The sequence below is a fragment of the Amia ocellicauda genome, chromosome 8, assembly GCF_036373705.1.
Source record: "Amia ocellicauda isolate fAmiCal2 chromosome 8, fAmiCal2.hap1, whole genome shotgun sequence".
Classification (NCBI taxonomy): Eukaryota; Metazoa; Chordata; class Actinopteri; order Amiiformes; family Amiidae; genus Amia; species Amia ocellicauda.
The window spans coordinates 20504450-20532326 of record NC_089857.1 but is presented as its reverse complement, the minus strand read 5'-3'; the positions used below and the strand labels follow the sequence as shown (position 1 = coordinate 20532326).

At 36.5% G+C, this 27877-nt stretch overlaps 1 protein-coding gene across 6 annotated transcripts in view; it reads right to left on the bottom strand.

The window, feature by feature from the left end:
* Positions 1 to 27877, bottom strand: part of adamts3 (ADAM metallopeptidase with thrombospondin type 1 motif, 3) — a 74229-nt gene that overhangs the window by 24105 nt on the left and 22247 nt on the right. For 3 of the 6 annotated variants that reach the window (XM_066710623.1, XM_066710625.1, XM_066710626.1), the window contains exons 5-14: positions 21296 to 21486; positions 16328 to 16411; positions 15282 to 15438; positions 13043 to 13148; positions 8965 to 9108; positions 6619 to 6751; positions 4965 to 5078; positions 4728 to 4873; positions 3515 to 3690; positions 365 to 498 (exon numbers count right to left, since the gene is read on the bottom strand). In XM_066710623.1, the coding sequence (XP_066566720.1) occupies positions 365 to 498; positions 3515 to 3690; positions 4728 to 4873; positions 4965 to 5078; positions 6619 to 6751; positions 8965 to 9108; positions 13043 to 13148; positions 15282 to 15438; positions 16328 to 16411; positions 21296 to 21486 (1385 nt within the window). The remainder of the gene's footprint in view (positions 1 to 364; positions 499 to 3514; positions 3691 to 4727; positions 4874 to 4964; positions 5079 to 6618; positions 6752 to 8964; positions 9109 to 13042; positions 13149 to 15281; positions 15439 to 16327; positions 16412 to 21295; positions 21487 to 27877) is intronic. The other 3 variants (XM_066710624.1, XM_066710627.1, XM_066710628.1) reach the window with 2 other exon arrangements.

Below are 27877 nucleotides of genomic sequence, written 5' to 3'. Positions count from 1 at the left end.
TCTTTCAGAAACTTTATGATTTGTAAATGTGGCTGGCATAGGTTTCCATGAGATGAAAGCAGCAAATTACACAACATTAAAACTGCTTTGAAAAGAAGAAGAAAGGAAATGCATAAAGGAGGCCTGTGTTGCTGCAACTTATTAAGGTCTTCCTAATGGTCAGTAATAAAGCAAATTTGTCATACTTATGAGATCTCTTGACTAAATGAAATATTGTATGGCTTTATTGTTATTTAAGCTCATAATGTTAGTTTGTTTGAGTAATGTTCCAAGTATGACACTGAAAAGATTTATACAAGTATTCTCTGTAGAAAGGAAAAGAAAAACATCTTTATAAATGATGAACATTTTCTCATCAACTTACCACACATTCTCCACGCACACAGATGCTGTATGGGTCCTTGTAGGAACAGCGTGTTCCATCATGTGCTAATTGTTTCATGTACGCGACATCCCCCGTTTGTTTTGACTGGCAGTAAAGATGACATCTTTTATTCGCTGTAAAAAACAAATGAGAACTATGAAGCACTGCTTCTACTTACTTTTTAATGTACACATTACACATAACACCACAAGGCAACAAATTGGAAAAAGGGAAAAACTGGCAAGCACAGAATAACGGGAGTGCTCTTCAGACGGATGGCTCAGTTTGTGGACCAGGGAACAGGGTGGTCAAGGTCCTGAAGAGAGCTGAAACTGGAAACAATTTTGGACTGACTAGCTATTCCCTTGTAGAAATGAATTAGTCATATTTAATATTTTACCCCTGACAGTCTTGAGTGACAGGATAATGGTTAGTACTCTCAGTTGGATGCAGTTTTTGAGGTTCCTCAACATCTAACCCTTTGACATATCCGTTATCCGATATCCGTTGACTGGACCCCAGGGAATACTCTCCAGTGCGTCAAAATCTTCACTATTGATATCCCTTCATCTTATGGTTTATATTGGGCAGAATGCACAAAAAGTGTTTCAAAAGACAAAATTAAAGTATGAATGGTAATTACATTACAAAACAAAACTACAATTAGGCGATTTAATTACACTGTCTGAGAATTCAAGAAAATCTGCAAAATCCCTTACCCAAATAAATGGAAAGTTCTCAAAACCTCGATTGGCTTCATATCCCGAGTCTCAGTGGGAGCGAATCAAATGAAAATAATCCTAGTCATAGCATCAGGTCTGCCCTTTTATGACGCTAACCTCAATTATGGGTTTAGTGCATCTCCGCAACCGTAATGCACTCTTGAAGGCTGACGCATACACTATGAATTGCAGAAAAAGGTATAAAGATGAAGCTGATGGTCTGAGAAAATCTAAATGTACAGTATTGTGCAGAAGTTTTTGGCAGGTGTGAAAAAATGCTGTGAAGTAAGAATGCTTTCAAAAATAGACATGTTAATAGATTATATTTATCCATTAACTAACCACCACTCACCACCCTTTGCCTTCAAAACAGCATAAATTCTTCTAGGTACACTTGCACACAGTTTTTGAAGGAACTCAGCAGGTAGGTTGGCACAGTTTTTCTGTGGATATAGGCAGCCTCAGTTGCTTCTCTCTCCATGTAATCCCAGACATACTCGATGATGTTGAGATCAGGGATCTGTGGGGGCCATACCATCACTAGCAGGACTCCTTGTTCTTCTTTACGCTGAAGATAGTTCTTCATGACTTTTGCTGTATGTTTGGGATCGTCATGCTGCAGAATAAATTTGGGGCCAATCAGATGCCTCCCTGATGGTATTGCATGATGGATAAGTATCTGCCTGTACTTCTCAGCATTGAGGAGACCATTCATTCTGACCAAATCCCCAACTCCATTTGCAGAAATGCAGCCCCAAACTTGCAAGGAACCTCCACCATGCTTCACTGTTGCCTGCAGACACTCATTCGTGTACCGCTCTCCAGCCCTTCGGCGAACAAACTGCCTTCTACTACAGCCAAATATTTCACATTTTCACTCATCAGTCCAGAGCACCTGCTGCTATTTTTCTGCTCCCCAGTTACTGTGTTTTCGTGAATAGTTGAGTTGCTTGGGCTTGTTTCCACGTCGGAGGTATGGCTTTTTGGCCGCAAGTCTTCCATGAAGGCCACTTCTGACCAGACTTCTCCAGACAGTAGATGGGTGTACCAGGGTCCCACTGTTTTCTGCCAGTTCCGAGCTGATGGCACTGCTGGACATCTTCCGATTGCGAAGGGAAGTAAGCATGATGCGTCTTTCATCTGCTTGGCCGACCACTGTGTCTACGGTCCTCAACATTGACCGTTTCTTTGTGCTTCTTCAAAAGAGCTTGGACAGCACATCTGGAAACCCCTGTCTGCCTTGAAATGTCTGCCTGGGAGAGACCTTGCTGATGCAGTATAACTACCTTGTGTCTTGTTGCTGTGCTCAGTCTTGCCATGGTGTATGACTTTTGACAGTAAACTGTCTTCAGCAACCTCACCTTGTTAGCTGAGGTTGGCTGTTCCTCACCCAGTTTTATTCCTCCTACACAGATGTTTCTGTTTCAGTTAATGATTGTGTTTCAACCTATATATTGAATTGATGATCATTATCACCTGTTTGGTATAATTGTTTAATCATACACCTGACTATATGCCTACAAATCCCTGACTTTGTGCAAGTGTACCTAGAAGAATTGATGCTGTTTTGAAGGCAAAGTGTGGTCACACCAAATATGGATTTGATTTAAATTTTTCTTCTGTTCACTCACTTTGCATTTAGTTAATTGATAAATATAATCTATTAACATGTCTATTTTTGAAAGCATTCTTACTTTACTGCATTTTTTCACACCTGCCTAAAACTTTTGCACAGTAATATATATATATATATATATATATATATATATAGCTGCTTCTATATATATATATATATATATATATATATATAAAGTTGTTAAATTATAGAATAATGTGATTCTCAGCACACATGGGAAAACTGACTCTCAATCTATGCAGTGTGATTGCCAAAGAATGTACGTGCCCAAAGGGTTAAAGAAATACTGCCACTGCCTTTAAAACCTTATCAATACATCAGCAGTCACTCATTGCTCTGCCTTTCTTTTGCTGTGTTTTCCCCTCCAAGGTACTTGCTGAGGTGCTGAAAAAATAGTTCTGAATTTTAAATTTTATTTTATATATTTTATATAGATTTGTATTACTTTTGAGATTCTTTAATCTAGAAACTCACAGCTGTTTGGTAGCAGGGCTTAGTTTTAGAAGTAGTTTTCATTTCCTTTTTAATAATATATTTTTACTGATATAGTAGGATATAAGGATATTTACTGTCCCTTTAATGTAATGGAGTGCTGCTTATAAAGTCCAATAAATCAGAGATATAATTTGTGATTTTTAAAACAACAAAAAAGAAACCAATATAAATATCACAGCCCATCTCTTTACACAGCTTGATTCACTAATCTTTATCTTTGAGCAGACCACAGGCAGGCAATAAACAAACCTGCTGAAGATGGATAAACAGAAGACCAGAGGGATTTTAAGCACTTACAGTCAGGGTGTTCATATGGCTGCCAGTGATGCTTGGCATTCTGAAACTCAAAGTGTGAATTTCGCTGCTGGCACTGCTGAGCTCGGAAGTCTTCAAAGTTCTTGGGACAGTCATCCTTGTTACAAAGCTGATACTCATAATTAATCCCAGGACAGTCTTCACCTCCATTAGAGGGCCTGATATGTGGGGGAATAGAATTTGATTTCAAAACACACACAAACACACAAAAAACACTTCAAAGGAATATTGTTCTGATGCTAAAAAGTGCCCTCTGTACTCCACTACTCATGTATTAGATAACAAACGGAATAAGAAATGTACCTTCAGATGAATAAAGAAACAGCAGACACAAACTATCTTATGCTTCCCAATATTGAGTGCTTATGCCATTTATAAGATCTTTGTTATCATTTTAAAGACATTAGGTTTTTAATCAGACCCAGCAGACCCACTGACAAATGTAAGAAATGTTAAACAGTTCGGTGTAATGGATACAACTGAAGTAGTGGATTGGTTACTAATCTAACACAACTCAAAGCAAAACTGATTTATAGAATGTTTAGTTTGTACTAAATCTTATATATATATTAGTCTCTACTGGTAGAAAAGAAAAATAAATTTCACGAACACTTTCATCATCCAACACAGTGTGAAATCCTAACAGATGGAAAATCACTCTTCTTTCCCACTGGTAAATAATCTGGCATTAGGTCAATCAAAAATTACAGTAGATTTGATCCAATAATTTGGAATTTCACACTGTGAGCAAAAAAATAATTGTATGTGTGCATCCAATTTGGTATCCCTTAATTGTGATGAAATATGAATTAATAACAAAAACATGGCCAGCTACACAACTTGTCTTCCTTAATTAATCTAAGCCTAAGTGAATCCTTTCAGGGTTTATACGCGTCAGCACAGTATTTCTGGGTCATCGGCCGATTCTTTTTATTTTTTTTCCCTTCTACAAAGGACATCTCTTATCTTGAGTGCCAACACAGCGAAATAAGTAGTAGCTCATTAGTGAGACTGGTAGAATACTGAGTGGGCTTCTTTCTGACCTGCACTATTTCAGAAAGTTGCTTTCTGGTTTACAGTGCCATTCACATGAAAAAGACCTCTCTAAAAAAAAAAGTGTTAGTGTTTGTTCTACTCTGACAAGAATTGCAGAACAGGAATACAAAGAAGCACGGGGATGTCATCAGCTGCTTACGCTGGGTTATTGCACTGACGGGTTCTGAAATGGACACCGGTTCCACACGTTCTTGAGCACGAAGCAAACCTCGTCCAGGAACCCCAGGCCCCATCCTGTTTCACCTGGTTGGCGTTCATCCTCATGCAATGGCCTTTATAGCACCACTGGCAAGCAAAAAGATTTCCGTCAAGACAGTGAAGGCCAATGTGACATGACATCATCTGATCAGAACAGAAGAATATCCTGTGGACCTACTTTCCCTGGCGCACACTCCGTCCCATCCAGCGGAGGCCCTTTCTTCGTCTTGCAGAAGTAAGGATTGTCAGGGTGACTGCACCACAGCTGTGTGCATGGTTCAAATGTCCTGAACTAAAAGACAAAAGGCAACCTTTAACAGTGCGGCCTCACTTCAGACTGTAATTAATATGATCAGGAGTGGCAAAAGGAAGGAAACATTTTGGTAACTTGTATGACCCAATGTTTCACCCTCCTCTTTTTTTCTGATTTGCTGCCGTGTTATGCAAACCGAACTGCGCTGATTTAAATCCAATAAAGCTATTATAGCATAAGTGTTTCAGTACTGTTCCTGGGTGACCAATCATGCCTGTGAAGATTTCTTTTTTCCACAGTTCAGCTTGTGTATCTATTAGTAATTCTGGCACTATGGGGCAAAAACAACACCACAAGAACAGGGAATTCCTGTGATTAATTAGAGGTGTTCTTGAATTAAAAAGAGCTTTGGACCTGCAGAAAAATAAATTAATCATCAATGTAGTCAACTTAATTAATAAAGTGAGATCTAATGAGGAGTAAACCAACAAACACCTCTTGGCCGCAAGATTCAGCAGGGACCCATCTATAAACTAAGTGGTGCAGTCCTTTCTTGAATCTGGGCTGCGCCAGAAAATTATTTAGGGCTGCATTCAAGTTAAGTTCAAGCAGTGTACAAACACACATCACAAACGCTCCCAATCACAGAGCTGATGTTACGATAAGCAAGACATACGTGTGCGGTGAACTAAAACAATATAATTTACACAAAAGATGTGTTAAAACAAAGTTTGTGCCAAAATAATCCATACTTTTATCTCTTCTTCACAAAAAAGACAACATTATCTCTGTCCAAAGTGAAATAGTCTAAATCCCAGATATCAGGTGCTCTTAAAGCAAATGAGCCTCCAATCTCCCCCACCCCAATACATGTTTATTGATAGTTTGTTTGTCTTATGTGGCTGCAAAAATCTACCCTTAAAAACACAGTATGCATGAATTAATCCAAGAGTGAGGTCAAATAATTACATTGCAACCTGGATCTAAACACAACTGGAATCTCAGTAAATGATGCATGAATAATTCACTCTTCATTAACCTCTGGGGTGAAACTCCCCTGCACCTACTCATGCATAGTTTAATTAAACTGAGGTGTAGTTGAAAGACAAGGTTAGGTTTAGTGTGTTAAAGGCTTTGTGCGCTCGGGAAACTACATCTATACAATTTATCTCAGGGCAATTTCTTCTACAGCAATGAGTGCCTCTAAGTATATAACTCAAACTGATTTGAAACATTATTTATAATAGCGTTATTATTTTTACAAGACTATGGAAAGCGTGTTTTCTAAGGAAGAAAATAGCATATGCTTTTCAGAAGCTCATAAAAGCAGGAATAGAAACGGAACAGAAACAAATTTGCCTGAAGGCATCTTCCACGCGTCAGTAAGCAGAATAAAATAACAACACCTTTTTCTTCTAAGATTTTGTTTTTGTTTTCCTATAGTTGTCATTTCTACTCACTTTTATTTCTTAGTATAACCTCTAATTCACTGTATTAATTCATAGGTTTCTAATACTACTACGTCTAATAATAATTCAAAAATGAATAATTATAATGAGCCACAATCAAAAATACTTACAGATGTGCATATTTTGTATCCAACTCCAAAATCAAAGCGGCATTGCTCATCCATTGAATAGTTAATTCCAGGTAGTTCAGGAAGTTTGGGCCAGTCGTGTTTAAAGGGGTCATCCAGGAGGCAATCGTAAGAGCTACAGGAAACATGAAACATACTCAAGTAATGAAGATACTCTTGGACAAGGACATAACTAATTGCTCTACAATAAGAACTCTATAATAAGGAACAGGACCTTCCGAGTAATTGCCTTGGAGAGACAATATTTAATTACGATCATATTCATTCAGTCTCAATGTTTAGGTCTCAATTTGAGGATTTAACAGTGCCTTACCAACCTTTGCTGGCCATCTGATTAATCAGAATGTCTAATTTAATCAGTTTAGTCTCATAAAACATGAATACCCTTTCTAGACAGTATGTGCATGTGACATTCATTTAAATTTCAAATTAAAAAAGAGAAGAATTTAAAAAAGACATGCCTCCTGTCTTCTTACAATCTAGATTTTAATAATCATAGTGAGTAAAAAAATATCCGTAGTGAGTTACTTCAGTTTTCCACAAAAAAAATGTTTTCTAATAAATGATCTTTTCCCTTAGTTTATTGATTATTTGATGCTGATTTGCAATGTGAAACCCCTGATATTATAAGAATGTGCATGATGTTTAAAATTTAGGTATGAGAAATGGTGAAAAACTGTGTAGGTTCTCCTATATATTAGCCAGAGATCATTACAACTGCGCTGACTCATGTACATTTCAGTATCACAACCCGATTCAGGATGATTAAGGATGTTGGCATCATAAATTGAAACATAGATTAATTACAACCTCAAAGGGTTATAACGAATCTGTGAAAGATAGATATTGTGTAGCACAGAAAATGCAGCAATTCCACATCCATTAAAAAACATCCAGACAAACTGAATTCTGAAATAAGAATTAATAAAGGTAAGATGTATTTCCACAAATGGATGTTTTGGCTGTATATTGTGGGACTGTCAGGAGAAAACATGTGTCCCAAGGTGGTGTGCAGTGAATCTGGAGACTGCCCTGTTGTGTTTCGTTCTCTTACATGGTGCACTGAATAGAAGGAACATTAACTTAACAAATTGTCACCATTTACATTTCTCAGTCAAAGCTTCAGCAGCACAGTGGTAATATGCTTAAATCACTTCAATGATTCTCAGCCATATGGATTTTTTTTTAATCATATCCACAACGAAGGTATTAGACAGGTATTGCCAATTTACAGCTCTTATAAAAAATGAAGTTTGTAGAATAAATTTTCCCTTGCTAAGCTGCCAATTACAAAAACAATAATCTCCTGGCAGATCACATATTTTATGTTTATATAAATGACTAATGATCAATTTATATCCTGCAAACTGGTTGAAATATGTGAGCATTACTCCCTTAAGACAGTCAGAAGCTGAACTTGAGTTTGCCCTCCTGAGATTTTTACCTGTTAACAATATCTTAATGCAGTGCAATGCAATCTGTTTCTAACTAAATTATGTTTAAATAATAAGTATTGATTTAGAAAACACCACTGGACTCCACAACAAAGGGATAAGGCACTGACCAGTGCTAAATAACTAATTGAGCCATTCCTTGTTATGTCAGGACCTGGACAGCAGCGTTTTCAGCAATCAACACATTTATTGACTGATCTTCTTAATAAAACTACCAAGTGAAAGCTTGGAGCAACATAAGAGTGATTCTGTCCTAACACAAACAGCTGTAAGCAACACTGGGCTTATTTCATGCTGCATCACTAAAAATCCCTTGATAAATGCAATAAGTGAACTGTGTACTTTTCTTTTTAATAATAAGCCAACATCACTCTTTTCATAATGGCGGCACAAATAATACAATAAACTAACAGGTAGATCCCGTATTGTGCTGCTTCTGAAAACTGGGATAAAATGGGATGTACACTATTACTTAATTTATAAACCACCATAAATAAGGTACACATAACATGAACGTGGCCTAAACAACTACACATTTCTAACACAAATGGCTTCTACAGGAATGTGCTTATTTTCTACATTAAAATAGTTTTAGAAATTAGGTTTTCCTTCTTAAAACCTACTAGAGCAAACGAACAAAGTGGATAATATTGCAATAACCCTATTCTGAGATCGATGCATCTCGGATACTCTCTGGTTATTTTCAGTAAATTGATACGACTAGATGAGGTACAAAATGACATAGACACCTGTCCGAAAGGGAGTTCAGCTGGAGTTAGCATATATTGCTTCAGAAAATAGCCCCCCTGGTGTTCAGAGTCTCTGTACATATAATCCCAGGTGAAATTTTATATAATTGGGGGGTAGAACTTACTGGATGTATCTTTTGAGCTCCTGGCCACTGCACATTGACCAGTGGTACCGATGAAATGCCGCTTGAACCAAGGGTGCCATGACACTTCCCATCGCGGTTTCGTCCCCACAGCGGTTCCCTTGACCATCGTGCTCCATTCCCAGCCTGCCGACACAGGACAGTTCACAGTAGCACACCTTTCAGTCAATCCTCCTCACAAACTTTAGTTTAAAACTCTAGTTTACAGGCATTCTGTGCTCATCTTAGTCTGAACTCCATCACTATAGCCACCCTCCATCCCATGGAGAGTAAAATAAAACATCCGAATGGTTAATTAAACCTAATGACCTTTACAAACTGGATCCGATGATGTCCGATTTTTGTGTGTGTGAAAAGGGGGGAAAAAACTTGTGTGTCATATGACGGTGATGCATCCATTTTGGAATTAAACGAGTTGAATTCGATCCAATGTGTGTGTTTAAAAATGATATTGACCAATGAAAAAGAGTGGAAGATATGTTGATTGGACAAGCTTATCTGCATGTCTAACCATGAAGAACTATACAGCAAAGGAAATAAATATAGAGACAATCAATTAAAAGACCACTCCAAGTTCAGAAATCAATGTTAAGTGGTCTCAGTTTTTTTTCAGAGCTGTATATGGCAAACTATTGCGGAGGAGCTGGCCATGAATGTTACCTTATTCTAGAAACTGTTAAAGCACAGTAAACAACAAAAATGTGATTCACATTATTTACAAAGATTTGCACTTCCAAGTAAACAGTTTAATGTTGAAACATGAATTCTGCTTTTGGATGCAGTGTACAACGGCCTTTAGTGAAGGTAACACAAGAAGCCAAAGCTGTTAAAGTGGTGCTGCAGCCCATGTTGAAAACATTCCATGTCATAATATTATAAATTGCTTTGCACCTTATTTAATTTATGATTAGGCCCTTTTGCAAAACTGATTTTCCCAGTAAGTCTAAGTACCGTAATAAAAACAGGCCTTTTAAAGTAACCAATTAAGTCTGACAATTAAGAAATTTGTTTTTCTGCTGCTGAAATCTAATAGCACCCCTGCTGTGGGTGATAACTTCTCCAAAGTAAATATATTCAGAAAATGAAAGGGTCAGATTTAATATTCTCATAGCAATGTAACAAAGTGTATCCAGTAAGACTAAATAAAGCAATGCCAAGACAGCAGTAATGTTATAACCAACAACATTAAATACAAAGGAAAAAACAAAGAGCTAATTAATTGAATGTAGGCACATTAAACACACTAAGAACCCCAACCCCCACCACACTAAAGATGCAATTAACCACTTAATGTAAACCACATTTGATCCAAAGAGCTGAATGAGTGTCTAATTAACTTCTGCTCTTATATATCTTATATATATACAGTGAGGGGAAAAAAGTATTTGATCCCCTGCTGATTTTGTATGTTTGCCCACTGACAAAGAAATGATCAGTCTATAATTTTAATGGTAGGTGTATTTTAACAGTGAGAGACAGAATAACAGCAACAAAATCCAGAAAAAAAAACGCATTTCAAAAAAGTTATAAATAGATTTGCATGTTAATGAGGGAAATAAGTATTTGATCCCCTATAAATAGTAAGATTTCTGGCTCCCAGGTGTCTTTTATACAGGTAACGAGCTGAGATTAGGAGCACTCTCTTAAAGGGAGTGCTCCTAATCTCAGCTCATTACCTGTATAAAAGACACCTGTCCACAGAAGCAATCAATCAATCAGATTCCAAACTCTCCACCATGGCCAAGACCAAAGAGCTGTCCAAGGATGTCAGGGACAAGACTGTAGACCTACACAAGGCTGGAATGGGCTACAAGACCATCGCCAATTAGCTTGGTGAGAAGGTGACAACAAAATAACTGTCAGTCTCCCTCGGTCTGGGGCTCCATGCAAGATCTCACCTCATGGAGTTTCAATGATCATGAGAACGGTGAGGAATCAGCCCAGAACTACACAGGAGGATCTTGTTAATGATCTCAAGGCAGCTGGGACCATAGTCACCAAGAAAACAATTGGTAACACACTACGCTGTGAATGTCTGAAATCCTGCAGCGTCCGCAAGGTCCCCCTGCTCAAGAAAGCACATGTACAGGCCCGTCTGAAGTTTGCCAATGAACATCTGAATGATTCAGAGGAGAACTGGGTGAGTGTTGTGGTCAGATGAGACCAAAATCAAGCTCCTTGGCATCAACTCAACTCGCCGTGTTTGGAGGAGGAGGAATGACCCCAAGAACACCATCCCCACCGTCAAACATGGAGGTGGAAACATTATGCTTTGGGGGTGTTTTTCTGCTAAGGGGACAGGACAACTGCACCGCATCAAAGGGACGATGGACGGGGCCATGTACCGTCAAATCTTGGGTGAGAACCTTCTTCCCTCAGCCAGGGCATTGAAAATGGGTTGTGGATGGGTATTCCAGCATGACAATGACCCAAAACACACAGCCAAGGCAACAAAGGAGTGGCTCAAGAAGAAGCACATTAAGGTCCTGGAGTGGCCTAGCCAGTCTCCAGACCTTAATCCCATAGAAAATCTGTGGAGGGAGCTGAAGGTTCGAGTTGCCAAACGTCAGCCTCGAAACCTTAATGACTTGGAGAGGATCTGCAAAGAGGAGTGGGACAAAATCCCTCCTGAGATGTGTGCAAACCTGGTGGCCAACTACAAGAAACGTCTGACCTCTGTGATTGCCAACAAGGGTTTTGCCACCAAGTACTAAGTCGAAGGGGTCAAATACTTATTTCCCTCATTAACATGCAAATCAATGTATAACTTTTTTGAAATGTGTTTTTCTGGATTTTTTTGTTGTTATTCTGTCTCTCACTGTTAAAATATACCTACCATTAAAATTATAGACTGATCATTTCTTTGTCAGTGGGCAAACGTACAAAATCAGCAGGGGATCAAATACTTTTTCCCTCACTGTATAAACACAGAATCATGCAAGTAGACCATAATGTATTTTTGGAAAATAAGTTGTTGACACTACAGAAACGTTTCAAGTGTTTTTAAATGTCATCTGCTTTGGTGAACATTTATTATAGTCCACCTTGAAAGGATAGAGCATAAACAAGAAAGCAAGTAATCTGAAGGATGTTTTTGTTTTCTTTTCCATTTACATACAGAAGAATGTTCAGGTGTTCCACTCATTATTGAGAATGTGATTACTTAGTAATTCTTAAGATCAAGAACACTGAAGTGGTTTGATTGATATCTTGAAGTGTTGGACTGTCATCTGTCATACATTTCACAGGGCATTGGTTTGGTTTCTTGTTTTAAATAAGTATAACACTCAGAACATACTATACTATCTATTATAAACAGGTCATAATATTTTATTCCAAACCAAACTTGAAATGTCTGTCATTTGGACCAAAAAAATGTATAGAAAAATTATATTAAATGTAATTCCTCTTTTCATTTTAAACTCCTCAATGTAACTATTTTCTAAGATACCAGCTAATGAATGGACTGACCGGACAAATCTGTAAAAAGAAAATGTTAACAGAGGCTAAAGTGTCTTGTTATGTTTAGGACATTACTTTTGTCAACAAAAATTGCTGCTGACAAAGCTACATATAGTATTTTAGCTCCAAATAGATTTACAAGATTGTAAAACATTAGGGTGAATTTTTAAGCAAAAAAGGAGAGGACAATACCTTTCTGAAATTCTTTTTGGAAATTAAATATTCAGTGTGGTAATTTAAAAGTAATTAACAAAAGTGTCAATCATACAATGACTACACACTTGCAGCTTTATGCAGTGGGAGTGGGAGAGAGATGCGTCTCTAGAGTCTCTCTGTTACAAGCTATACTGCATTTGCACAAAAGGAAAATGATTACTAAACCTAATCTTGCATTTTCTAAAAACTAAAAATTGTTTACCCTCTCCCTCAGCAATCTGGCTGTCTTGTATCTGTTATAACAAACTATCTTTATCCCAGTGGTTCCCAGACCCCAGTTCCCAGTCGTGGAGACCCATCAACAGCCCAGGTTGTGTTTTTCCAGGCTTCAATTACATTTCTCGGCAAGTTAGAGGGGGAGTCACTACCTGTAGACACTTACACATGGCCTGTTTCATGAGCTACAACAAAAGCAGAGGAAAAACCATCTTCGTGGTTCAGAGTACAGCTCCGCACAGGGTGGCACATCCCAGTCACCGGAGCATATCCTGCAACAAGAAGGGACACTGGCTGGTAATTTTCTTTCATGTTTAAACAATGCCCGATTGCTTTTTTTTTCCCCCTCTTTCATTTGACGGCTCAACCCATTTCTTAAAACCATTTGCAATATGTAGTCAAACTAATTACTTTTACACGTTGCCTAGACTGCGGCAGTTATATATCTGGGGCTCCTCCTGATTGTCTGGTAATTACTTTGGGTTCAGTTTCATTCTGTACGTCAGAGAATAGATCCCATACAATACAAAAAAACAGTTTTTTTTTTTTCATCCAAGTAAGAATTCAGTTACATTCCTAACACAACAGTTCAACTATGCCAGACATTTACGAATACATTTTGTGTTTTTAAAACCACTATACATGCAGTGCTACACAGTTACACCTGTATCCCATACTAGACAAGAGTTGCATTAGCCTTCCTGGGCCTAAAAACAAGCATGCAAAGCATAGTGGTGACCCAGGTTAAATGACAATTGCCAGATCTGTTACTTTTCTAATTTCAAATAGGTCTGGAAAGAGGTAATAATAATATCTAGTGGTTGGGGAGAGTGAAGGCTGTAGTAATTCTGCTTACTTATATTCAATTTGTACAGTCAGATATCGTTAATACATGCAAACACACACACACTCACGCTTAGATTAATTCATTTCCTGTAATGGATCTGTCAATGAATGTATACTTATTGTATTTAATGAATAATGTACTGGTGTTCTCCTGCCTGATATTATCTTTGAATAATCTCATCATACAGAGGCTGAAGAGTAACAAGGATCTCGAGAGCTTCAAACAAACAATGTGAGCCTAATAGTGTTTCTGTCTGTGCTGAAAGTAATGAGGGATGTTATTCATAGACCATTAACCACGATCTTTCAATGAACTCTCAATAACATCTGGAAAACTACGGAACAAACTGAGCCAAGTAAATACACACCAACCAGTTTTACTATGACGTACAAAGCTATGTAAACACTGATATGAGTTATATCTTTAAAGATACCAAAGTAGGGCACCAAAAAGAAAATTCTCCAAGGAACAGCATACATAACCAGGTTAAAGGAGATTAATCTCTCTCATGTTGATGGAGCAGAACCCTGAGGGGATTTGACTTTACTTCAAGTTCATCTGTTAAACAACAGCAATGGGTCACAAGTGGAATACAAGAGCAGCCACATATAAATCTTTACACAAAGCGTAGTGGGGATTTAAAATGAGTCACGAGTTCACAGTCACGTAGCCAATGCTGAATCATGTTTCAGCAAATAAAGATACATATGCTGACACCCAGTGTTCAATTGAAAAATAAAATTCTCGATGTCAAGTTACTGTTGCATTAAATGCCTTCTCACTTTGACCACTGCATAACCATCTGGAGATAGAATAGCACTGAGCCTTTGATCAGCAACTACATAATCATGATGTAGGAAGAATAAACTGAACAGAATACAAGGGAGTGAATGAAATGCTGCTTGGCTGGAATTATGGTTTTGTTTTCTTCTGCATGACATTCTTCTGTTTTCCAGGCCCTGAATATAGCATTTATCATCAGTTACATTACCTACTTTGAAAACAGCTACGGAAAATAAGATGTGATAATGACAAAGAATTCGTAAAGTACAAAATGTATTATACAATTACTTAAAATGTTATGTACGTATATACAGCTCTGGAAAAAATTACGAGATTGAGAGAAATTACTAAGTTCAGAAATCAATGTTAAGTGGTCTCTTAATTTTTTCCAGAGCTGTATATGTATATTGTTGTTCTGTAATAATGCAGTTGTGTTGGTTGTGTAATAAGAGAATCCTTCAACAAATATATTTTTATAATATCAAAAGGAGATTCAGTTAAACATATTTCATTGAAAAAACAAGACAAAACTATGAATGCAAAGGTTTAGTTTTCTACTACTGGTTGCAGTTTGAAAATGGGTCAGATTTGTAAGTGCTAGGTCTGTGGCATCTCAGTGTTATTGAGACTATGACTCAGTTTAAAAACAGAGCAGTCTTTTTCAGTTTGGTAGAATATATCATGTGAGAAATATAGTTGGATAATTGAAAGAAGGACACATGGAACACTCTGGAACTGGGGCAGTTTAAGGATCTCTCTGGTGATTTTGCTTTACCCTGCATGCCAGTGGGTCCGAAGCCTTGTCTCGTCAGGAAGATGGCGTGGTCGTGATGCTCAGAATGTTCTAGGTCGGCCTTCTGCTGCACAGATGCCCAGCGACACACATTCTCCAAGCTCCGCGATGGGTTTCCTCTTTCAATCAAGCTGATGGACTGATAAAACAGTTATGTAAGTTTGGCATCTTCCTTATAAAGATTAATGAATGATTTTCAAGGTGCAGGCTAAGCTCTTTAACAGGAATTTACTGATACAGCTCGGAAAATAGATACAATGTGTGACAATTTCACTGAGAATGAGATGACACCATTAAACTGCATAATTGCATAGCCTAATGATACTCTTTGGCTTTAAAGCAAAAGTGGATAAATTGAGCTGAATAAAAGTGTTAAATAAATGCAGAATTTTAAATTGTAACACTCTTTTTGCTGTTGACTAATTGCCTGCTTTTCAGTGCTGTGCACCAATGTGAATCACAGACCTTTTTCGAAAGATCCCCAGTTGATTAACTAAAACTCAAGCGATACGACTGGTATCACCTTTTTATCTAAATATCCCATTTATCTGTGGCGATGATACCCAGCTTTATTAAAGCAAGCTGAGAGCAGGTTATAATTAGTATGTTGCTGAAATGCTTCTGTATTTTAGGGGCTAGCACTTCAAAATTATTTTAATTTACTGTGGAGGAGTGCACCCCTTAATTAGTTAGTATTAAGTTGACAGTTTAGAACTGGAAAGACTCTCAGCATGCTCACTTGTGGGTGTGTGGTTGGTATAAATGCAATTAAATCCCTGACAAAATAGAGGTGCTCGCCTAAGGTCAACTCAAGTCCCAAAAGATAAAAGTTTCATGAAATCATACTTATATATTGTTAAAGATTACAGCATTACAACTGTTTATGCATCTGTTATTAGTTATTAGTTCTGAAGGATTTAGCATGATTTGCGAATTAGTTTGAATTGTATTGTTTGCATCTGAAACCTGGAGTTTGTTAAGTTAATTCTGGTGTTAGGATACTTTGTGTAGGATTATAAAGATCTCACCTTTGCATATCCAAGCATAATCATTCTCACCAGGACCACATTTATATGGACACCTAATGAGTCATCGTGATAGATTTCATTCACCTGAAAAAAAAGAAAAGAAAAAGATAGTGTGAAAGCATTCACGTGTATCCTTTATGTACAATGTGCCTAGAAATGATGTGTACAGTAATCTGGAGCCAACTCCAATTCCATTATGAAGCACATCCACACAACAATGGCCACCAGTGATGTGTGCATATTGTCCAAGTTCAGACTCTGTTAGACAGATGCCATTACAACAGAAAGAGGAATTGTGCACCACCAAAATCTGCCTGCATGGCTGGCAGGATATAACAAGAACTGGGCCTCCAAGGGCTTGTGAAGCATCACTTGTATTTATCATTCAACATAAGAAAGTCAAGCAATCAAAAAAAAAAAAGCTTCTGGCTATGAGGATAATAAGACATCTAATGAACCATAGGAAGATCATCTGGCCATCCTTACTTAAAAGATGTATTAGCTCATGATTTCTTCTCAAAATCATGAAGAACTCTCCATGAAGAGGATTTAAAAATGCATTGGTCTTCATATATAAATGTCTGTTTTGTTACTTTATTTACAGAACGTTTGGGAGGAATGTTTTTTTATGGTCTCTATTATTAACTAATGACACAAAAGATACTGTGTAGTACTGAGGCTGGTCTGACTATCATGGTACTGCCCTGTCTCCACTCTTGAACCATCCCTTAAGTTTGCAGCTGGGAATAATCAGGGAGCGTTTTAATGCAGCTAAGACCAAACAAACCCTTTTCTTCATTTTTTTTTCTAGATTGATTTAATAAAGTGTTGTGCCATTTAGTATAGCCATTTTCTACTGATCTTCCAAGCTAATGATCTGTCTTTTGCTGCTCTACCAACTGTGAAGAATCCACATGACCAAGCTCATGACAATAGTAGAAAACCCCACGAACTGTACCTTTTACTAAGCATTGTGTTTTCCAATCCCAGTACAGCAAAGAGTCATTTAAAAAGTAGACGGTACCCCCCGCATTTATCATTCAGTTCTGTTTAAAAACACCAATATGTCCGACAAAATGAACTGCAGATGTGAAGGGGACATCTGTTTACGGTTATTTTCTAGCTCTATTCAATTGCAAATTCTGTGGTTGTTGTACATACATATTAATCTCCTCCTTCAAGGCAAAGTCAAATAATACCATATGGATTTCTCTGACCGGCACTACATGACCACTTACTGTCCCAGAGAGATAGTATCCTTCAGATGAGGCTAAGAACAAGGATTGTGATGTTTTGTGTAGTGTTTTGAAAGGTCAAACGAGATCTAAATATATTCCCTTCAGAGTCTGTTGTTGATATTTTGTTTGATTATCAATGCCAGATTAAGTCAGTAAGATACTTGGAAAAGGGCTAATGTGGGCACTGATGTGGGCACAGATACCATAGGCAGCACATTTGAGTAGCAACACCATGCTGTTTCAATTGAGGCTCTTTTTCCTGGGAGTATTTCATGTTTAAATGGACACCTTTTGAGATGAAGCATGAGGATTAACCATTATCAGTCTCCTCCACACACAGTTTAAACCAAAAAGTATTGTGCACCCTGCATGGACTATAGAAAGTGCACTGTAAAAAGGTTTAAATTGCACTGACATCAGCTGAAACACACATCAAAACAACCTTGCTATACAACTTCAAATAAAGTAACACTTTTCAGATTAGTGAGTCAATTCGTATTCTCCTGAAACTTTACGGTGAAAATGTGCAGTGCTGTCAATTAAAATGACTTTCCATTTCTATTTGCCTTTCATAAAGCGAATATCACTTTTGATCAGAAAAGTACACAAGATCAAAGTACTCAGTAAAATTAGTTTAAATAGTGTGATGTTCCAGCTCATGCAGATGAAAGTATTAAGTTACATTTACATGATATATGAAAAGCAATGTTGAAGATTGTTGCGCAGAATCTTGTGAATTATTATGCACACATTTGACTCTCACTTAAAGATCTGAATTTTGTTTTCTGTTTCAGGATGGAAAATTAAACTAATCAACCAGCTCCACAAATTGAAATCCTTAATGATAATGGTTTTGAATGATGACTGTTGTAGAGTCAAACATTTAGAATGAATACCAGTGCCTTCTGCTCGGCTCTGTAATCCAAATAATATGACAGATAGCACTTCGGTTCACATGTGGCATAGTCATTAACTGCATTCCAGTGTTGTCAGCACGCCTGGAGTGAATATTTGAACCCCTTAGTAATAATATTTATCATTCTACTACCATCTGTAAGGCACACGCTGTCACTTGGACTAGCGCTTCTACCTTGTGTATATAATGTAATGACTGTTTCCCTTTCTTTCTCTGCATCTGTGGCCTCAAATATGAAAGTTACTACTTAATACAGAAATACAGGTGTACTATTACACATCAACAAAAAGTCATAATAATAAATACAACAACACAAACACTGGGGCATTAAATATATTTCTGTCAAGATGCATTGTTTTTCTGCTACTTCTAGTTTCAGTTGCCTAGGTAATATAATGCTTGAGAATTTAGACTTATCCAGGCAAAATATGAAATAATTAACTGGCATACGGAAATAAAGATTTTTTTAAGTGTTCTTCATGTTTTAATGGCTGCTAGGCTGACACTGATAATTAAGGTAAATTCGTCATAGCATTCAGATAGTTTCTGCTTTACTAGCACATATGAGAAATGAAACAGTTTTATCATATTTTCCAGGTAGTCTTGCTTCCTAGAAGAATTTACACTAGATTCAGAGTAACAGGCCAGTCAGTCTGATCTCAACTTCATCGTTATTCAGTAGTCAACAGTGACACCTGCTGGAAAAATACACTGCCGATATTTTTTTATCAATCAATGTAATGAACACTATAATTGTAGAACAGACACTTTTCTCTAGGTTTATACCTGTTGTTTTATGGTTTGTTCGTAACCTTGTTTTGTTCATACTGATAAAAAAAAATTAAATCATAATAGGTTTTTATCAGGATGAAAGATTGCAGGAAAAGTAAGACATTCATAAAACATTTCAACCATCTTTAACTTAATATATAACATCAGATTTTTCAGAAACAAATTAAAAAGTAGTGAAACAAATTAATGGCTCCTCTGCCGAGACTAAAGCTTGATGGATTGCTGCTGTTATGGTCTGAGAATAGCATCACTTAGGCAATGCAATGATTTCTGTTACACATTGTCTGTTTGACTTCTTATTGCTTCTCCACTTTTCTCAGTAATGAGTTTGATGTGAATAAAGTGATGGGAAACAGAAATCATTCAAGAAAATTAATACATTGTGTCTCAGTGGTTGTTTTAGCCGTAAAATAAACTTTGCTCTTAAAAAAATAAAAAAGGCAAAACATTTGTGTACATGTTGTTAGAATCTGACTATTCCAATGGAAAAAGGTTTTTCTTTTGGTTGTTTTTCTTCCATGAAAAACACCACCTGGCAGTCATGGTCTAAATTATAGGGAAATCAAACGGCATGCCGGTCTTTAAAGAGAAAGTTTACAAACTGAGTACAGTAATTCTGTGGTGACATGGAGACCCTAATCTCAGGGGAAAAGGTTGTTTTATAACACACTTTGTAAGTATTGTGGAAAAACTGGTACACGTGTCCTGAACATTTAACCCTTTTACATGAATACAGAACTAATATTTCACACATTATGTAAGATTGCTTCGAAGGTATTGAAAAATGATCAATAATCTCAAACACCCAGTCCCAGGTATGAAAAATAACCATTCCTTCTTTGAGTATGAAAAAGAATTAGGACTACTGTCACTGTCATATTAATACTGAAACTTTTGTTTCATGCCATGAAAATTCAACTCCCAAAGTATGTTTTAAAGAGATGCAGTTTCGGTTTCGAGTGAGAGAACAGAAATGATTATTCTCCAAAGTCTGTGCAATGCACTTGGGTGAAAATTTAATCCTGCACAAGCTGCTCCAAGAAGATAAGATCCAATTACTTTGAAAACAAAAACAAAGTCAAGTCCAGATCACAAAGTAATTACTGAGGTCAAAAGCCCTTGCCAAAACCTTAATTTGACACAGAAGATTTCTTTGTAATTTTGTGGTACTGTCTATCACGCAATACGTGTCTTTTTCTTTTGTTTTGTTTTTTGACATTTTTGTAATATTCCCCAGTTCCGCAATTCCTCAGTTGAGCAATCGACTTGGCCCACCAGGAGGGTGGGATTTAAACAACAGATGCTTCTTTTCAAACCCAGAGATCACAGTTCGAACATGAGAGCTGATGTCTCATGTGTATGGCAGACTGGTTCACTTCTATTCCTCTTGGATTATACTTTCCACATCGTTCTAGCATAAAAAATATTGCTCATTAAACAATTACATATATTTACCAATTATACATTTTTAAAAGTTTGATGAACTCTGGTTAATCTAGAGCAAACTGTGAAGATTTACACAGACAAAAACACACTAACATATACATCATTATAAAGTGTGCATATATGACTTTGTTTCCCTTATATATGAGCCATTTCCCAGCTAAGATTGGCAATGTGGTGGGGCCAAGATTTAGACAACTCTTCAATCTTATTCAAGCAATGTTTTATAATGAAACCTATGACGTGACTTATTTCAGCACAAGACACAAATACAAAAATAAATCAAGTTGTTGTTGTCGTTGTAGGTCTATATCTATAAATATAATTTCTAGTCTTTGACGTATGCATTTCAATAAAAAAAGTACAGCTCTGGAAAAAATTAAGAGACCACTCCAAGTTCAGAAATAAATGTTAAGTGGTCTCTTCATACAGAGCTGTATGTGTGGCTTAAAGGAGAGCATGATAATTGTTATCTTATTTGAATACGTGTGTAATATAGCCATGTATTAAAGGGGCCAGTTTTCTCCTGTGGTTCATCTTTGGCTCACATCCACACTGTGTCTCCGCAGGTTTACTCACGATGTTCATCAGAGTGAGGAGGTAGTTCTGAACGTGTTCTTTTCCATGGAACCGCACCACGGAGTCGTCCACTCCCAGAAGCACTTCGATATTGTAGTCATCTTCGCCCGCGTGTCTCCGCTTCCTGACCGTCTCCTTCACCTGCTCTGCAATGCCATCCAGCGCTGCAGGAACATCGAGGTCCGCCTCTTCTATGGCAACACAAAAAAGTAGAACAATATTGTGTAACAACACCCAAACCACTGTTTGTTTGTTTGTTTTTTCTTCCAAGGATGCATATCATAGTTAGATATTGCTCGACACCAAAAAACACTGAAATAAACTATTTAAACAATAGCAACAGATTTTTACTTCACAGGATAAAACAATATGCTATAACTCTGCAAGGCATGCTAAATATCCTACTGCTGAAATCAGAAAGTGCAGTTAATATCAAAACCAGCCACAGGAAAGCTCCTTGAGCTCCTGAAAGCCTCCGCCAAAGTGACTGGATGACCAGGGTACCATTAACTGCTGGTTAGGATCAAAGGTTAGTCGCAATGCCACTGAGTCAATGAGATCTGTGTTGTTGGTAAATTGCCTGCGCTTTAGATTCAGATGGGGCGTTCTCAGAGCAGCACACAATAATGTCTGGTGTGAAAGCAGAGAGATCGAGAACAGCACTTATCATTAGATGCTCTGCCTGAAGGGGGTTACAGCAGTTTCCACAGTAAAGCTGTGTGGAGGAGAGCAGTTGTCAGTAACGTACATTTAAACAGACTGGCAAGTGACAATGGACGGCTGATAGCAGATGCACAGAAACTGAGTCTCATTAATAAGGAATGTTTAATTGTGACTTCAAAAATGTTCTTATATTATGACAAAGCCACAGTAGTTTAAAACTGTGACCACAGGCTGGGATTTAAAAAAAAAATAATAATAACTTTTTTGATTTGCAAATTAAATTCCCACACATGATTTATTCCAGTCGTCACCCAGGGCATTCTCCTGAGCCACAGCTCTATATAAACACTGTCTCCGAGATTCCACTTCAAACGGCAGGGTTTCCCTTAACTCCTAAACACTCGCACTGTGTCCAGGCCAGACGCTAGACACAAGTCAGCCGCACACCTCAGACCCCAGGATATTCTGCTCAGGAATGGCGATGTTAATATAGCACACTGGTGGGGAACACACAAACCACCTTCTGCTTCTACAGATGACATTTGCTGGTAGACACTGTATGAGTCACCTCTAATGGGAACATACCGGTGATGTTATTAATTCCAGCAATCAATTATTAGTATACATTAAATTATTTCATTTCAGCAATCAGATGCCAGGTTATATGCATTGTGAAATATAGCGTATTTCCTTTTGAAAGGTAGCCCATATTACCTATCACATTTGTGTAATCTGTATGAAAAGGGGAACGTCCTTTAGACTATTTCAGTTTCTCACTTACAGCAAATATTCCATTCGGTATTTCAATATTTTCTGTTGAATAATATTTAATGAACAGCAAATATCTTCTAGTGTCAAGAAAGTTAAAACAACCTTGTGTACTTAATTGGGACACAACCAAAATAATGAGCTGGAGGGAAACAGGAGATATTTTATTTATATATATATATATATATATATATATATATATATATATATGCATATACATATATATATATATATATATATATATATATATTTATTAAGGGTATTTCCACATAAATGAATGCAGGTTAAGTACATATACTTTGATACTTTGATGTCTAGAGAAAATCCCCTTTATAATCCCCTTTTCCAACCGAGTTAGAAATTAGCAGTGACCACAGCAACCCAATAATGAACAGGATATTCTGGATGGAAATCTGCATTAGGTGGCAGCTCACATTAAAGGCATGTTGAAGTATTAGATGTTTTAATGTTTTCCATACTACACCCAGAGACATAAGGAAACACCACTAGTATAACACATACTTAGACACTTTTATACATTATTTGAACTTGCCTTTTTCTCTTGTAAATAGCAGTCAAGCTGAGACAGCAACTACAGCTTCTGTTCTGTGAAACTGTACAAGCCAAGCACTGTACTGTGGTTTCAATTCCAAGTGCACAGGCCACTTCCAATGTGCAATATTTGTTAGACAATCTTCTTGATATTTAGCCAGTTAATCACACATTTCTGAAAACATTATAGTAATACATTGTATTATAATCCATCAATTCTTGCATTTAATTGTGTGTGCATGAATTCTTCGAAAGTGGGTCACCCAGCTGAATGCAGTGTTCTCACTGAACTCTTGAATGTATCGAACTAAGAGGCTTTTGTTGGTTCACATTCTTTGAGGAATTCCAACAGGCTTAAAAAAAAAAGCAACCATAGAGTTTTCCAGTAGGGGATGCCAGTGTTATTAAAGGTGTAATATGAAAAATTAGGCATAAAAAAGTAACAGATTTTTAAAAGACAACCCAGAGATCACAAATGCATTGTATTTAATTCTAGTAGGAAAAATACAAACATAATGTAAGGACAAAGTAACATAATTAAATGCATGAATGCTTTTGATCGTTATAACATTATAAGTGGAAAGCAAAGTTGTTTTAATTAAGGCTATAAGAACATGAAAACCACGTTATGTTGCACACAAACAGCTGTAGCATTTTCATATTGTAACAGTTGAAATAAATGAATACGGTTGATGGACAAGGCTTGCGCTTAGAGGATCATAAATGTCTTTTGAAGGACAGAAGGACCAACCATTTTGTTATGCCTCATAAAAATATCAGAGATTTAAGGCATGAAAAGTCCCTCTCCCACAAAAATAATAAGATACGTCTCATTATATTTTGTGTATTAGACGTAGAGCTCAATTCAATAAAAATAAATTCACATTGACAGAACCATTAGTGGCTTTACGGAAAATGGATTTAGGGCCGTGCCTCTTTGAAAATATCATACTTACAGTGGTGTATATTATGCCTAACAAATGAGATCCCCACATTCACACAGAAACTGCATTGTTCGTGTACCTAGAGAAAATAAGTTAATGATCCGGGGCATTTGATATAAATTGTGTTTTTGCATCAATCTGTTGATTTTATTTATGCATTGTTTTACTGGTTATTTTGCTTCTGTGTCCATTTGTCTGTCTGTGTGCATTATTGACTCGTTCATTTATTCCACTTATACCTTTTGTTAATTTGACTCTTTATTTTTTATTCTGTCCTTACATTGCTTTCTCTCTTTGCATGCCTTTCATTCTTTTGTGGATGTGGTAGAAGGTGATGGTGGATAAGTCAGTGGGGGTGCCACTATGGATTACATTTTAAGCTTCACTTCACTTATTACAACTATGTTTTTGTTTGGGTGTTTGTTTCTTTTAAAAAGAATCATGTGACCAAGAACTATGCTTTGAAACAAAAGTATATAGTATCAAACCTATTACATATGGGTGGGCTATGTTTTAAATGGAAATTAAATGCAAACTCACCAGTGAACACAAGTATTTACATTATTTAAAACGTGTATCTGTTTATTAGGTTCATATACTTATTAAAGACATATTCATAAAGTTTGCCCAAAAACAAATACAGGACAGCGAAAATGTAATATGGGACATGGCTGAATATCAGTTACATTTTGTTTTTAATACAATATAAACTATTTTGAAGAAAAGTTATTTGGCATAAAAACCATAACGGATCCTATCATACTCTTCATCAAAGCACCAAAACGTCCACATCCACGTCGACAAAACATATTGGCATATTGTAATTTTAGCATGAATGCAGACATTTTCATGAAATCACCTTTTAATCAACATTATTTAAAAATAAAATTAAAACAAAAATCTGATCATTGGCAGTTTCTTTTTTGTATTACCAACAGACATTAAATCACATTCTATGAATTAATTATGTTTTTAAATGATTACACACTGTACTGTTAAGCCTGTGCTCTAAAGACTGCAATGAGAATGACTGGTTTCCTTATCCTGGGTGAAAATTAGTTGAGAACATTCTGTACCAAACTCCAACTAATTTTGGTTGTTTCCTATTTAACTATTGCTTATTAACTTTCTGGAATGAGCTGATTAACTCCGGGATTTTCTTACTTGCAAATCATTAATATTGCTGTGTGAAACACAAAGACAGCATTTTGTTTTAGAAGAAGAAATAATTGTATATCATTATTAGTAAAGAATTCATTTACAAAACACTGCTCTAACATAAACAGTAGGCAACTGATTTGCTTAGAAAACTCGAGCTCTGACGTGTAAAAAAGTTTATCACTTTGACGCAACCTCAGCGTTGTCTTGTTAAATGAAAACAGCTGTGGCCCAACTTCTAAACATGTTTTCTAAACACACCGGTTTCTTTATCTGCATGCCAGGTGTGTCAGAAGTGAACACTACCTCTGGAAAACATTACAGTATTTTATTAATGTATTTATGCTCTCTCAATACTCAAGAACAATCACAGTGTAGAAGAGTGTGACAAGGCTCCACCCCAAGCTGTTAATAAAGCAAACCACATATACAGTTATAGTAAACAACTTTGATAAATAATAGTTAAAATTAAACTCTTGTGGTGTTTTTTATGGTCACAATTACTGCAGTTTACTTAACAATTACTTCAGAGTAATATATTATAAATTATATTTAACATGGGTGGAATATACGAGGCATACTTGTATTTGTTGTTTTTCTACTTTTCTGTTCAGTAAATTTGCCATTTGCCATTTCCCCTGCTTTCCTGAGGAGGCTCTGTAAACCTTTCTACCTTCATGTCTTTCATTAGACCTGGATTTGAATTGATACAGTGTATTTGATGCAACCTAATTAAGCATTCATAATCTCTTTTTGACACCTGCAGGATTGGAGTATATTCCAGATGGACAGCTGAACCAGTTGAAACCGCAGTGTAAAAAACAGAAGGGAAATATCATTCCAGATGGTTTAAATGAGTCTGTGGATTCTGAACCAGGGACGACAAAGTATTCCGACCAGGAAAGCAGGAAGGAGGTAATAAATTAACAAAGAAAATCTGTAAATATCTTCTTAGCATTATGATGTAAGTACCAGGCTAGCAAGTCAATGGCGGTTTATATATTTAGAAAAAATATAAATAGCAGTACCGATAGGTCTGCAGGGCTTAAATAAGGAGGCATACTTTACTTATGCAACACCTGAAATATTGATATTAATATTACTGTACCCATGTAACCAAAAAATGTTTTAAGTAGTCTGCCTGTTATTAGAGTAACACTTTATTAGTTTCCCCCCTTGTTTGAAAGAACAGCAACATAAAAGTCTGGAATTATTTATTTATTTAATATGCATGCATATGGAGATTTATTTAGGCTGTTTCAGTTCCTCTGAATGAAAGAAAAAAATCATACAATCATACTCCAACAATTATATAATAAAATGTATTACTCCATCATGAACAAACTGAATAAATTATATATTTATATATTTTACATTGCTGGACGAGTAGTCTACCACTAAAGCCAAGTTAGTATTATATACTAGAAATAATACATGGCTCTGTAAAATAAAATCTTTCTATTGCAAGTGAAAGTACCAAAAGAGCTTGTATTTTTTTAAAGACAGCTGTGTGATGACAAATGGGAGATAATTCACATCAATGAACCCAGTTTCTCCCTATTTTTCATGAATAAAAGATCTGGTACTAAACTAAGGCACTACAATGACATCATCCTTAGGCTGTGAATCCAAGGGAACTTGCTGTGACTAAGACTTAGAGACGTATGTATGCAACAGAAGGAAATAAGAAACGCATTGTGTGCCCGTAATAAAGCACTTCCTGTTTTGGTGCCAAAAGATGATTCATCGAAATTAGATTTTAAAATAAAACTGGCAATCTCTGATAAACATAATATAGCATACGCTAAAGGTCGTATCTGTTTTTCACATATTTCCCCTATTTTTCCAATACCAGGAAGCATAATTATAACCAGCTTCATTGGAAATTGTTAATCACAAAGCTACTTATTACAGCTGTTTTAGTTTGAAAAGAATGTGGAAAATTTGATAAGCTTCTATTAATCAAGATTTTGTTATTTAAAATCTAACACAGCAGACTAATTATAGCCAATATTGAAATGTTGATATTGCAGATGTGCATGGTTCTGCTTAAAGCATCTACAACATGAAAAAACATTTTATCAGGGCAAAATAATTTGATCTTGGTGCAGTGCAAATTCCTGATGCATATATATGATAATACAGTCAGACATATTTAATATCCTTGGTTAAATTAATTGTAAGTAAATATCATTCAACTTTGCTATTTTTATTGCTTTCTACGACAGGATTCCTGGCACTGAGAGAGGGGAAAAAACAGGAACTCATGTTGACTTTTCAGTGCCAGGTTTTGATTACACTGGGCTCACATACAATGCTCTCAAACCAGAGTAGTAAAATTAAGGATAAAAAAAAAAACACATATGTACATCATGTGGTTAATCAAAACTAAATAATGTCTTCACCATAACTGAAGACAAGACTTGTTTTATTCTGTGGATTTGTGGGTATATTGTATAATTTGGTTTAAAGTGGAATATATAATGATATTTAGTTT